Here is a 14,498-nt window from a genome sequence, read left to right as displayed (position 1 = left end):
AATGACAATATGGTGTGTGCGTGTGTGTGTGTGTGTGTGTGTGTGTGTGTGTCACGTTTTCCTACATTACTATTCCCACAAGGATGGTAAAAGCTGAAATCACCGTTGTGGGAACCAACCAATCATTTGGCATGGGAAAAATGGCTTATTAAACATACTATATTTTTCTTAATGCAAATGCAGAAAGGGCAGGGAATAGAAAATGTCATTATCTTGGTATAAAATGGATATGGACATTCCTCATGATGACGGAAAAACAAATGTTTTTTTTTTTTGTTGAGAAACTTGTTTATTGTAGCCTATTTTGTTTATGTAGGGAAAAAAATGGCTAGAGGTGTCCATGTGGATGTGATTCAGTTTTCTGGCTCCCAGTGTACAGTACCTCCTTATGCAAAATAAACAACCTCATCCTGACTTCTAGACATCCTGTTATGTAATCTCTCTCTCTCTTTATATATGAAAATAGAGAGACGGAAAGAAAGAGCAAGGTATACCCTGACTGTTGACATCTTAAGTGGCTCTGCCATCAGCACTTTATTGCGTAATGTCCACCCAGGGTCTGAACATGTCCACACAAAAAGGTTTCCTTCTTTACCACAGGACACTTCCTCTGCACATTTTGAAGAGGTTTTCCATCAACGTACCTTAAGATAACTATGATCAGAGCTAATAACTAAACACATGATGAGCGCATTACACCTATTATGTCAGTGTGTGGCAGAGCCTCTGAACATAGTGTTGTAATCTGTTTTATTTGTTGTTTTTTCTAACAGTTTAATCACAACAGAGACATTTTTCAGCTGTATTCTGTGTCACAGCATAATATAATATACAGTATGATTACACCATGTTGTGTTACCAAAGCTAAGTTTAAATGAAGTGATAAACTTGTTGGTATCACTTTGCCATCAAATAAGCCCACTGCATGTAAATAAGACCACTGCATGGTCATTATCATCGTCATCTGGCTCTGAATACAGAGGACTCTTATTTGAAATCATCTTAAAACATAATGAAAGTTTTCTCTCAGTATTCAATGAATAATGGGGCACTTTGAATAATGAATAATGGGGCAATTGGGGCAGTCGTGGCCTAATGGTTAGAGAGTCGGTCTTGTAACCCGAAGGTTGCGGGTTCGAGTCTCTGGTCCGGCAGAAATTGCCCTGGCTTTACCTGCTGAGGGCAGTCGTGTGTGTGTTTGCATGTGCTTGTAAAATAAACACGTGTTTCGCATTTGTTCTCCCAAGAAGCAAAGAAATGCAGAAGGAAATGGAAAATGTTGTGTACCTATATCAATAAAGTCTTTACTGTACTATTTACTTATGTCACGAGATGCTATGCAGTATAAAAATTACAGTAGGCTTATCTCTTAATTTTTCACTGATCAGTGGCTAACTTTAGCTGTTTATTTCCACTCTGTTACTTCTTTATTTCCAATTAATTAGTTTCCAGTCCGTTAAAAGTAATAGTTACACAAAATAATAATAAAAAAAAATTGTAGACGGGTTTGTTTCTTCATCAGAACAGATTTAGAAATTTAGCATTACATCACTTGCTCACCAGTGGATCCTCTGCAGTGAATGGGTGCCGTCAGAATGAGATTCCAAAGCTGATAAAAACATCACAATAATAGCCTCCAGTCCATTCCATTTCATGTCTTGTGAAGTGAAAAGCTGGATGTTTCTAATAAACAAACCCACTGTAAGATGATTTTAATTTAGGACCGTTGCTTCGGCTTCCTATCTGAATCAGGAGAGAAATGTGCACATATCAAGTGACGTGACATGTGGCCAAGTATGGTGACCCATACTCGGAATTAGTGCTCTGCATTTATCCCATCCAAAGTGCGCACACACACAGCAGTGAACACACACCCAGAGCAGTGGGCAGCCCTTTATGCTGCGGCGCCTGGGGAGCAGTTGGGGGTTAGGTGCCTTGTTTAAGGGCACCTCAGTCGTGGTATTGAAGGTGGAAGAGAGCGCTGTACATTCCCTCCCCCCACCTACAATCCCTGCCGGTACGAGACTCGAACCCGCAACCTTGGATTACGAATCCGACTCTCTAACCATTAGGCCACGACTTCCCCTAAAGCGCCATTTACAAGCGTTAACAGTCCAAAACAGTTCTAAACAACTAAGTCGGTGAATTTTGATGTGAGAGGACAACAGGGGATGGACTTTTTCACTGGAGGATGCGTTATTATTATTATAGGTTTAAAGTTAAACGCTTTAATTTGGATTTTTTTTTTTACAAACGCGTATCTTTTCGGTTCTCAAGACGTTAACTGGTGGGCTGGAGTCGTGTGATGCTTTTACTCTCGCTATTGTGTATGTAATCAAGCCTCTGGGATATTCATTTTTAAATGTCACAGAGTGCAAAAGGTACTTGGTAACATGAATTCTTGCACTTTTTTGCAACTTCCTTGGGCTTAAAAGAATTCATATCTTCCATCAACAATCTCTCCCACTGGCCAAACTGTAATTTGTCAAGCAAGCGTCACATGTAATAAACTGGCTGCACGTGAGCCCGGAGCGCTCAGAGAAGAAGAATTCAATGCGCATGAGCACGCGCTCCGAACTGCGCGCTCACACCTTACTGTCGAACGTTTTGCATTACGGTGCCTAATTTAAACCATACAAATATTAACTCCGTCGATGTGGACGACAGTTCAATTAAAGGTGATGATGCGACGATAATCAAATCAAAGATCTCTTCAGCACACTGGACAGCACTCGTCGACAATGACCGACAGTTAACGGCCGTCATTTTTTACCAGAGCAGAATGGAAAGCAGCAAAGATGAGCCACCGAGGACCCAAAGGGAGATCACGGACAAAAACTCGCAACAAATCAGCTGCTATTGACTTTGGACAGAGTCATGAACTTATTGGATATATTTCTAGAATTACTCATCGTTGTGATTGCAGTGGTGTCACTGGTGGCCAACTTGCTGGTGTTACTATGTTTCACCTGCAGCGCACAAGTTCGTGCACAGGTGCCAGCGATCTTCATCATGAACCTCTCATTCTGCAACATCCTCATCGCTGTTCTCAACATGCCTTCTACTCTGCTTGGGGTCGTAAAACACCAAAAGCCTTTCGGCGACCACTTTTGTTATACAGTGAGCTTTATGGATACTTTTCTGACAGCCAACACGATGTTGAGCATGGCAGCTCTCAGCATAGACCGCTGGATAGCCGTGGTTTTTCCTTTGACTTATCCCAGCAAAATGAGACTCAAGAATGCCGCGCTAATGGTCAGCTATGCCTGGCTTCACTCGCTCGCATTCTCGCTCACTACTCTCCTGCTTTCCTGGGTCGATTACAGTCCCGCGTACGCGTCTTGCACCGTGCACCTGAGAGAAGATGCTGAGAGCCGCGGTCACTTCGTGGTGTTCACCGCGGTCTTCCACGCGTGTACCTTCGCCTTCTCGCTTTTCATCCTATGCTTTGCCTACCTGAAAGTGCTACAAGTGGCGCGCTTCCATTGTAAGAGGATAGATGTCATAACGGTGCAGACAATTTTACTACTTGTCGACATTCATCCGAGGTACATTTAAAACATTACATAGCAACGATTACAACATTGTAGTACATATTATAAGTATGTGTATTCGTGACGTGTTCTTTGAAACTTTTTAGTGTAAAACAACGGTGCTTACTGGAGCAGAAGAAAAGGAGACAGAGGGCCACTAAGAAAATCTGCATTTTCATCGGGTCGTTCGTCCTGTGCTTCGCCCCCTATGTCATAACACGGTATTGCATTATGACAATACATTTTAGTAGAATGGAAGGAGATAAAATAATACAAATAATTGTAAACATTTTGCAAATGATTTTAAGCATGATGCAGTGAGAACAGTTATTATGATTTATGAGAACAGATATGATTTAAATAACAATAGTATGTTTTTATATGCATAGGCCTAATAGTACTGGGAAGACCGGGGCTAGTTGTCACATTTTTCTACTAGAGGGAATATTTCTCTGAGTAATAATAATACATAATAATTAATAATATGTAATAATTTACACATACTCTCCATATGTAAACAGATATGACAGTACTTCAATCGCAATAGTAAGTGCACTGTATAATAGTACAAAAGAGACTGGGGCTAGTTGTCACATTTTTTAACCCAGTGAATATTTCTCAAGAGTGGGTTTATTTTTGAAGACCAATGTATGTATATTTACATACATTAAAGCACTGGATACAATAAAGCTATTGAACCTTGTTATTAAAAAATACACTTTGTTGCAAGAAGGCCCTGTTATATAATGATTTTTAAATAAACCTCTGTATTAATCCGACTACTATACTAGGTGCTAGAAAACACCAATTTATTGTCATTTGTTTACAACATGGTCATAAATGTTCAATTCCTCCAATACAGTGCCATATTAAATGTTTCTTTATTAATATAGATGATTCTTTTGTCCTAGACTGACTGAACTGGCTCCTTCAGTAAAAATCGCCCGTTATTGGGGGATCATGAGCAAGTGCTTGGTGTACAGCAAAGCTGCATCTGACCCTTTCGTCTACTCTCTCTTACGGCAACAATATAAGAAGGCCCTTTTTGGAATTTGCAACAGGATTTTGGGACGGAACTTATACACACTTTCTGGTCACAGCAGTCCCTCAGACCTGGAAAATGAATGCTACTCACAAAGGGTTAACAAGCTGATGGAGGATAACTGTCACTAGAGCAGGTGAAAAAGGCTGACAACTGACACCCTCAAAAATATGTGCTCAGCATTGGGCTGGTTAGTCAGTGGCTAAATGCCACACCAAACTGCCTATAATTTCTGAAATAATGGTGTGTACACTGTAACATTTCTGTCTGTTAAAACCATGGTAGGTCAAAATGTTTGACAATCACTGGATTTTCTTTTATTGAGTTCAGACCATGAAGTTTTGCACACTCATCTGCTATAAATGTATGACTCTTTATTCACAACATACTGTAATGTGTATTATATTGTACATTCTGAAATAAAATTATAGGAGAAGAGTAAGAATTGTATAGGTATTTATCATTGTAAGAAGTGATGACCTTCACTTACTTTAAAGAGCTAATTCTACCTGATTAATCCCATAACATTTAGTTTTGTTGTGAATTAATGTATTTACTGTAGGTTGATTCAGTACTAAAGTGCCCATTCTGTCCAGAACGCACTTTTTTTTTTATTTTGAGGGGGACACTTCCACTAACTCTACCCCTAAACTTACCCCTCACAGAAAACTTTCTGCATTTTTAGATTTTCAAAAAACTTAACTCTATATGACTTTTAAACTGTTTTTCTCATGGAGACAAAAAAAAAAAATACTGATATTTACTATCCTTGTGGGGACACTTGGTCCCTGTAGCCTGAGGAATAGCAGGACCACACACACACACAAACCATAAAAGTACATTAAATAGCATGAAGACAAACCTACAACGCTCATGTCATTAAAAAAATTACATATTAAGAACTTTATTCTGCCAAGTGCAGCCATTGGCTCGACACGCAGGGTCATTAAAACTTGTCCTAAAGACACTCCAGTGTTGTCTTGGCAAGGAGTTGTAATGCCGAAAGGTGATATTTAGCCCTATAGTTTAAAAATTCTGTTTCTGTTTGATTCTGTATTCTTTTCATCTGTTGACCTCATCGAATTGCCATTTGGCAAACTCTGGTTGCAACAGTCATTTATCTTGTAGAAGTTATATGTCTTTTAGAAGTAAATTACAGTTGACAGTCACATGATGTGAAAGAAATATTATGAAACATCAATCATACCAAGACATACTGAAGTGCACGGCTTTTTAACACTAAAATGCAGTTAAAGAGTTTTTTCTACAAGTTGGTGTAACCAAATGCCACGTTCTTTCATGAAACTCTAGACGGTGCAGGCTGATGGGTTTTTAATGTAACTGATGATGATATTCACAGCGTTAAACGACTTGGCACAAGCTGATTGGTTCATGTTGCTTATGCAGCCAATGAGCTAACTGCTTTACATTTAAATGGCTGGTTAGCATCCACTTGAGCATTTTGCAGCACGCTTTCAGACTCCACCTTCCCCAGCTCCACCTGTATAGATCTGCTACGGGTTATTTTATATGCTTTATATGCGGCAGCAGTATATCTTAAATACTCACAGCACTGTATCGCTGTATGCATTGGCAGTAGCAAGTTCCTGTACTTGCTTGCAGCAGCAGCAATAATCTACAACTACAGCAATAACCAACAGCAGCAGCAGCAGCAGCGTAGCAGATCTATTCCCCCCCAAATACATACATTAACATTGTCAAGCAATAATCTACCAACTACACCAATACCAACCAGCAGCAGCAGCAGCAGCGTAGCAGATCTATTCCCCCAAGGCCAAATACATTAACATTGTCATATCCATTACCATGCTAAAATCTTCAGAGAGTTGTCACGATTGAAATACAGTCAGCTTGAATCAGTCATTCATACAGTTTAGGTTAGTTTTTTTTACAGTGTATGTTTGGAATTTTATAAAGATAAAGTCATAAAGAAATGTGTGTAAACACATTTCCAGACATCCACGGCATTGCCCTTTGTCCACTGTGTTCTTTGACCTGACATACTAACAACAAACAAGAAAATCTATACAACTGAAACCAAAAGGAACAACTTCTTGTCCTAGAATTTAAACTTAAAAGAGCCAATTCTGCTCCATTTATCAGCTTTATAACAGCCCAAGTGAATAATGAGTGGATTATTATTCAAATAACTTACTGCTTTTTGCATATTGTGTTAAGTTCCCATGTCTCATAGGCTGCTACATAGATTTTGGTCTGAAACAGTGAAGATCTGTGGGGCTTTATATAGCCAGGCGGACACAGGCCTTTCTGAAAACCATCCAGGCAAGGGAATTTACCTCACACTGGGAGACTGGGAGTTCTTGAAGATGACAAGAAATTCACATTAAAAAACCCTCAGGGGTTTTGAACTAAATCTATGCCACAAAGGGGGTAAATGTGAAGTCAGGCTTTTCTAAAGGACTGTAATTACAGTGGGTCCCAGACACAGCAGAAGAGCGGCCGCCTACCGCGGAGAAACGTTTTGCTGTAATTTGATCATTTGGCAGCGCTGCTCGTGCAGTCTCTGCTTTAAGCGATGGGGGTAGCGGGACTTTTCGGAAGATGATCAACTTTGTACGTCGTAGCGACTGCCACATCATTCAGTTTATGGACAACAAAATGCTCACGGTTTTAATACTTTTAAGCTCACTGGCGACATGCTGGAGCGTCCCAAGAAGATGTACTCCGGAAGAAGCAGCAATAGGTAACGTTATTCATTCAGTGTTGCACCAACTTTAGTAGGCTACAGTTAACTAATGCTCAGAGGTTTACAATATAGCTTCACTACTTAGTCAAAGTCTTGAACGCTCTGTTAAAATAGGTTTCTCCTGATCTTAAATACATTTTTTAAACCTGTGTCTTATGTTTAAATGCTTAAAAGTTATATGCCTAAAATTTCGACGAATATGAATTATTATTGTTGTTGCTATTATTATTATTATTATTATTACATGCTGCAAACAATATTATTAATATATGATTTTACTCATATATCAGTATATTTTCTTTTACTCGAAAAAGTTCACAGCACTTTTAAATAGCCTACTGTTTAGAAAGCATCCCAAGATGCACCTTATGAAGGTGGTTGGTTGAATGCCCAGAAATGTAATCTAGGCAACGGGTCGTTGCTTTAGGCTACTAAAAAGCAAAAATATTTGTTTTAAATATTAATATTGGCAAAAAAAAAAAAAAAACACTGTTCATGTAAAATATGTAAATAGTTTAATAAAGAATGAGTGAGTGTGTATAAACGTTTGATTGGCAATATAAATGCTCAGAGGTCAAAAAATGTTTTGCTTGTTTACAAATGTATGCACCAAGTGTGTGATGATTTGAAATTGTCATGCAATATTCGAGCAGAAAGATGGCTTTCTTTCCACTGTGTACTCTACTGCCATCTAGCCTCCAGACACCAGAGTCTGCAACGGTTTCAAAACATCCTCTGTGAATAATTTATTTATTTGTATTTTTTTTAGGAAGATGCAGAACACCTGCAGAAGAGAGGCGTAAGTTTTTCTTTTTATTCTGCTGTGCATACTGGGCCAGATTACGGACTACCAAATATGCAATTGTTATATCTTGTTGCTTGGTTTTCTAAAATTTAGACTGCAAAAACATCTAGTGTTTCACAGCTCTAGCCTGTAAGGTATGGGGGAGAAAGGAACTCTGAATACCAAACATCACTGCAAGATGGGACTTGTCTATACATCACTGTAGAAAGGGAAAGACATGATATATTCTCAAAGACCTTAGGCTAAATTAATGAAAGATTTGAGATAGCATATATAAAGGTACAGTCTATCATTACTTTAAAAGGGCCAAATTAATTAATGTGATACAGTAAAGGAATAGTTCACTCAAATATGAAAATTTACTACCGTCAGGCCAAGATGTAGATGAGTTTGTTGGAACAGATTTGGAGAAATGTATCATTACATCACTTGCTCATCATTGGATCCTCTGCAGTGAATGGGTGCCATCAGAATGAGAGTCCAAGCAGCTGATAAAAACATTACAGTAATCCACATTACTCCAGTCCACCAGTCTTGTGAAGCAAAAAGCTGTGTTTGTAACAAACAAATACGTACATTATTAAGGCATTTTGAACTGTTACTTCTGGCCAAAATATGAGTCCATAATCCATAATAATGCTTCCTCCAGTGAAAAAGTCCATCCCTTGTTGTCCTCTCACATCAAAATCCACCAATATATTTGTTTAGAACCATTTTGGACTGTTTTCGCTTGTAAACAGTGCTTGATATGTGCACATTTTTTTTTACTGAAGAAAGCAATTTTATAGATAGAGGACCGATCATATTTTAGCTGAAAGCAATGGTTTGAAATTTAAAAAAAGTCTTGATGCATTTGTTTCTTAAAAACACACCACTTTTCGCTTTACAAGATGTTAATTGATGGATTGGAGTCATGTGGATTATGATGGCACCCATTCACTGCAGAGGATCCATTGGTGAGCAAGTAATGTAATGCTACATTTATTTAAATCTGTTCTTATGAAACAACAAACTCATCTACATCTTGGATGGCCTGAGGGTAAATTTTCAGCTTTTTTTTTTTTTTTGGCAAACTATTGCTTCAAACAAGCAATACTCATTATGAGTGTCACATACTGTTATTGTAAGGAGGTACTGCATTTATTACTAAACTGTTACAAACAGGCTGAATAGGTGAAGCGTTTGTGCATTTATTTTTTGAAACTAATATAATTCATATATTTGATACGTGAGGCCCTCCCTTCAAAAATTTGTATTAAAACATTCCACTGCACTGCAGATGACATTCCACAAAATGTTCCAGTCCAGGAACTGGGAGCAGATATAATAAACTTTGACTATTACAGTTTCCATATTAAATTAAAGTAATGCTAGACCACACTGTCTGTGACACATTCTTTCTAAATGCATTTCTTTCTCTCCCGTCCCTAGCGCAGTGTATGGAGATGGTGCTTGGTTACTGTCAGGATGTGCCCTACAGCCATACCACATTCCCCAACATCGTGGGCCATCGTTCACGGCAGGATTTAGAGATGGGTGCAGAGTACCTGCTCTTGAGCGTGATCCACGGCCTGCTGAATGGAGAGTGTTCTCCAGACATCCGTCTGTTGGGCTGCTCAGTGTTGGCTCCTCGTTGTCAAGACAACAAGCTAATGAAGCCGTGCCGCAGCTCGTGTGAAATGGTGAAAAAGAGCTGTATTCATGCCTTTGAGGCCATCCAAATGGCATGGCCTTACTTTCTGGACTGCGACCGATTCTTTGTTGGCGATGAGGAGGGCTGTTATGACCCATTGTCAGAGTTAAGAGGTAAGAGTTGTGAAGAAATTAAAGTAAAATTAGAGTTAATATTAATTATTAACTAATAGGCTTAAATGCTTAATTTATACTTCAAAAGTATTATTTAATTATTAATTATTACATATTTATTTAATGAGATTCACATAAAAATCACCTAAATGCAGATCATCGTAAGAGTTGTGAAGATGTTAAATAGGTTGACTTTCATAACTTCATGATGTTTTATTATCTTCAGGGATATGGATTAAATGACACTTAAAATCTATAACGTTTTCACATACTTTTCTCCCCTCAGAAAAGCAGGAAGTGGCCTTTGCCAACATATCTGATGGTGGTATTTTCACTATCATTCAGTTCACTTACCACACCAACTCTCAGATGTACAGCATCCTGAAGAAGACAGCATCAAAATGCTCTCATATCTCACAAACGTATAGCATTGGACGCAGTGTGGAAGGAAAAGACTTGCTGGCTATTGAATTCTCCGATAACCCTGGACAACATGAGCTATGTGAGTATGAGGAACATTATTGTTAGAAAAAGTTTGGGGTTAGTAAGATTTTTGATGTAACAAAATTAATACTTTTATTCAGCAAGGATGCATTAAATTGATGAAAAGTGAAAGAAAAGACATGTATAATGTTACAAATTATTTCTATTTCAAAGAAATGCCTTTTGAACTTTCTGTTAATCAAAGAATACTGAAAAAATGTAATGTATAATGTTTACACAAAAATATTAAGCATCACAACCGTTTTCAACATTCATAATAATAGGAAATGTTTCTTGAGAAGCAAATCAGAATATTCGAATAATTTCTGAAGGATAGCATGACAGTGAAGAGAAAATTCAGCTTTGCCATCACAGGAATACATTATATTTTAGAATATATGAACACAGAAAACTCGAAGATTGTAATAATATTCAGCAATATTACAGTTTACTGTTTTTGATCAGATATTAATTAATTAAATTATTAAATTAAATTACAAATTAATTATTCAATTATTATTAAATTATATATGCAGTCTTGGTAAGAAAACCCTTTAAAAAAAGACTGACAATAAACCTTTGAATGGTAGTGTATATTTTAATCCTAGTTTTTACAAAAGAACTGTGAAAAACACCTATTTGACCTCCTTAGTTTTAACTTGTAATGTCATATAGCATACTTTTCTTGTTATTTCTGCCATACACACCAGTAAGTGTAATAAACTGTTCTAAATTCAGCATTTGTCTCTTCGCTGCCCTCTAGTGGAGCCAGAGATTAAATTAATTGGGAACATGCATGGAAACGAGGTTCTCGGCCGGCAGCTGCTGATTTACCTGGCTCAGTATCTGTGTTCTGAGTATCTGCTGGGCAATGAGCGAATTCAGACCATCATCAACACCACACGCATCCATATCCTACCCTCCATGAATCCTGACGGCTATGAGATTGCCGCTTCTGAGGTAGCCGATAGGAACGACCCCGAAAACATCTACCAGGAAGTAAATATTTTGTTGTCTGAGTCTGTCTGCCTGTCTGTTTGTCGGCTGACTGACCATACCAAGCTCCCTGCACCAGAGAGTGTCCTCCGGAACAGGTCAGACCTCGGAGGAAGTCCATGTCAGGCAAACCACAGCCCTTGCTACTGTGGAACAATTGTTTCATTGTTGAGACAGTTTTTTTTAACTGCCTATGATATAAAAACCATAACAAAACAAGCATAAAAAGGTACAATTGGCCCAGTGATACAGCTATGAACTGAAAAAGACAACTGGTAGAGGGAGGCCTTGACTAACCACTCTAATAGACAATTGTCCGCATTTTCGTTGTCATATAACACAGCAGTAACATTATCTTGCAAAACTAATAGTAGATTAATCTAAATCCTCTAAAATGTATACTGATCACCACGGGTGATGTTGAAGAATATAATGGGTTGTGTTGGAAACAATTGTAAGACAGTTTATTTAATCAATAAAATTTAAATAATCTTTTATATTTTTATAATTAGTAACAATTGTTTGTTTATTTATAAAATATGAAAAGAATCCCACCAAATTATGTTAGATTAGATAACATAAAAATGAATTGAATCTTAAATAAGAGGATAAAACCGTGTTGGTCCATTCATTTACCACTAACAGACATAACTTTGCCTGGTTCTGATGTTTTCTGTCTTTTTATTGATTTATTTTCATTTACAATCTGTAGTCTTTTAACACTTGCCCTCTTTTTGACATTCTTTCTTAATGTTTGACTTCATTTTGACTTTCTGATCCATCCAATGTGTTAAACTTGATGTGTAGCAAATGTTTTACATTAGGGCTGTCAAAATGGCTGAAAAAATTAATTCGAATTTTGTACTTAAATATGATCAAAATTCGAATTATATTCGAATTTAAAATGCATAATTTCAGTTAGGGTGAAGAAAAGCTTTTGGCTTCTCTCCTGAGGCCACAAGAGGGCGCATCATTCTCTTCTCCGCATTGATGTTCTCTTTTTCCTCTATATTTTTAATGAACAACGCAGCAGCGCCGCATCTAGTGGCTTCAACTGGATAGGTTAACAAAAACATTATAATGCAATGACACCTACATCGTCATCGCATCTCGTGCGCCACTGATAAGGCTGCCTCCTTAACGCACAAATGCCTTTTTATTTTAAATTCGACGAATATTCGAAATTCGATTTTTTTTTGACAGCCCTATTTTACATGCGACTTACAAAAGAGTAATTTGTATGTACTCAAAATTGAAAGTTCTGTCATCATTTACTCACCCACATGTTGTTCCAAACCTGTATGCATTTCTTTCTTAATTTTGCCCTTTGACTTCCATGGTGGTTTTGCCCATATGATGGAAGTCAGTGGGAACTAAAATTGCTTGCTTACCAACATTCTTCAAAAATATCTTCCTTTACATTGCACTGAAGAGCCATACAAGTTTGGAATGACATGGGGGTGAGTAAATGATGACAGAATTTTCATGCTTGGGTGAGCTATACCTTTAAATATTTAGTGACTCTTTTTGAAACCCTGTTCAAATTTGTCCATGGTTTTTGACTGATGAGATTTGTTACGTTTAGGGTCATGAGTACAACGGGTGGACCAGCGGTCGGGCCAATGCACAGAATCTCGATCTGAACCGCAACTTCCCTGAACTCACCTCCATCTTCTACAATCGCCGTCGCTTCAGACATTTCCGTAGTGACCACATCCCAATCCCAGAGTCTTATTGGTTAAATAAGGTAGAAGTAGGAATGCACAGCCATTTCTATCAAACATACAGCTGTGCAACAAAAAATACACTCGATTCATGTTCTGTGTGAATATCTGAATAACCTTTGGAAATTCGGAAAACCCATGTTACTCTGGAATGAAAAATCAAATAGAATATGATTTAGAGGAAAGCATAGAGAAACTTCGAAATTTTGGACATCTTTTTTTTTTTTTTTTTTACATATAATTACGTGTTTACTTATTTTATTCATAACTCACACATTTTTTCCAGGTAGTTGCACCAGAGACCTATGCTGTAATGAAGTGGATAAGATCCTTTCCTTTCGTTATATCTGCCAGTCTTCATGGTGGAGAACTGGTCATCTCATACCCTTTTGACCTCTCTAGACACCCACAAGAAGATAGGATGTACTCCCCCACACCAGATGAACAAGTGAGTAAATGAATGTTCCTCCACCAGCACTTAATTCTTTTGCACTTACTTCATTTTGTGAGTCATTTGGTGTGTGTAGATTTTTAGGCAGTTGGCTAGGACGTATGCAGATGCCCATGCCACTATGTCCAACAATGACACAGAGAGATGTGGAGCCTCATTTGCCAATAAAGGAGGGATAACCAATGGAGCACAGTGGTATAGCTTTGCTGGAGGTAAACACTTTTGTTAAAGAAAGAAGACCATGTTGATCAGGGCCGTCCTTAGCTGACGCGGGGCCCGGTGCGAGGTAGGGAGCGGGGCCCCCCTCTGTCCGTTCATGATCCGCGTTCCGGTCCATTCGCCACGGGGCCCCCTCAAGCGCGGGGCCCGGTGCGACCGCACCAGTTGCACCCCCCTAAGGACGACCCTGATTAAAGTATTATGTGTTTATGAATCACGAAACACATGTAAATGAAATTAAATTATATTCCAGTTTTAAATGTGCTTCTGATTACAGATAGCCTGGGATAACACAAGATTTGTATTTTAAAGACAACCTGTTCGAAGGGAGCATAATTTGCTTTTTGGGTTAAAAGAATGTCTTGATATGAAATTCGAATGGTATGACAATTAGAACGGGGCCCGGTGCGAGGTAGGGAGCGGGGCCCCCCTCTGTCCGTTCATGATCCGCGTTCCGGTCCATTCGCCACGGGGCCCCCTCAAGCGCGGGGCCCGGTGCGACCGCACCAGTTGCACCCCCCTAAGGACGACCCTGATGTTGATCATGGTGCATTTGAGGCCTAATTAAAGCTGCAGTCCGTAACTTTTTTTTGGTTAAAAATGATCCGAAATCAATATTTGAGCAAGTACATAACCAGCCAGTGTTCGAAACTATCGCCTTACTTTAGCCCGATTCACAACGGTCAGCTTATAATAATGTTTTCTAATTTG

The 14,498-nt window shown here is 38.5% G+C and overlaps 2 protein-coding genes across 5 annotated transcripts in view; both read left to right on the top strand.

The window, feature by feature from the left end:
• Positions 1–2,554: 2,554 nt before the first annotated feature.
• On the top strand, positions 2,555–4,949 carry LOC107712019 (G-protein coupled receptor 26-like). Its single transcript, XM_016517142.1, has 3 exons — positions 2,555–3,548; positions 3,641–3,754; positions 4,445–4,949. The coding sequence occupies exons 1-3, from the start codon at positions 2,878–2,880 to the stop codon at positions 4,704–4,706; spliced, it is 1,047 nt and encodes a 348-aa protein (XP_016372628.1). The 5' UTR covers positions 2,555–2,877; the 3' UTR covers positions 4,707–4,949.
• A 2,168-nt stretch (positions 4,950–7,117) lies between these two features.
• LOC107712018 (carboxypeptidase Z-like) overlaps positions 7,118–14,498 on the top strand; it is a 10,384-nt gene continuing 3,003 nt past the window's right edge. Inside the window, exons 1-8 of one of the 4 annotated variants that reach the window (XM_016517141.1) lie at positions 7,118–7,300; positions 8,073–8,102; positions 9,540–9,914; positions 10,201–10,416; positions 11,161–11,357; positions 12,979–13,140; positions 13,404–13,565; positions 13,645–13,780. In XM_016517141.1, coding sequence (XP_016372627.1) covers positions 7,159–7,300; positions 8,073–8,102; positions 9,540–9,914; positions 10,201–10,416; positions 11,161–11,357; positions 12,979–13,140; positions 13,404–13,565; positions 13,645–13,780 — 1,420 coding nt within the window. In that variant the 5' untranslated portion in view covers positions 7,118–7,158. Of the gene's footprint in view, positions 7,301–8,072; positions 8,103–9,539; positions 9,915–10,200; positions 10,417–11,160; positions 11,397–12,978; positions 13,147–13,403; positions 13,566–13,644; positions 13,781–14,498 lie in introns of all 4 variants that reach the window. The other 3 variants (XM_016517140.1, XM_016517139.1, XM_016517138.1) reach the window with 3 other exon arrangements.

This window comes from Sinocyclocheilus rhinocerous, unplaced genomic scaffold (genome assembly GCF_001515625.1).
Source record: "Sinocyclocheilus rhinocerous isolate Xijiao unplaced genomic scaffold, SAMN03320098_v1.1 scaffold658, whole genome shotgun sequence".
Classification (NCBI taxonomy): domain Eukaryota; kingdom Metazoa; phylum Chordata; class Actinopteri; order Cypriniformes; family Cyprinidae; genus Sinocyclocheilus; species Sinocyclocheilus rhinocerous.
This window is presented reverse-complemented; position numbering and strand designations above follow the sequence as displayed.

Bases quoted from the DNA above. Each gene is read 5' to 3' on its own strand.
- LOC107712019 (XM_016517142.1), top strand. From the start codon at position 2,878: ATGAACTTATTGGATATATTTCTAGAATTACTCATCGTTGTGATTGCA. The intron at 3,549-3,640 runs GTACATTTAAAA...GAAACTTTTTAG, and splicing joins CTTGTCGACATTCATCCGAG to TGTAAAACAACGGTGCTTAC. The intron at 3,755-4,444 runs GTATTGCATTAT...CTTTTGTCCTAG, and splicing joins GCCCCCTATGTCATAACACG to ACTGACTGAACTGGCTCCTT.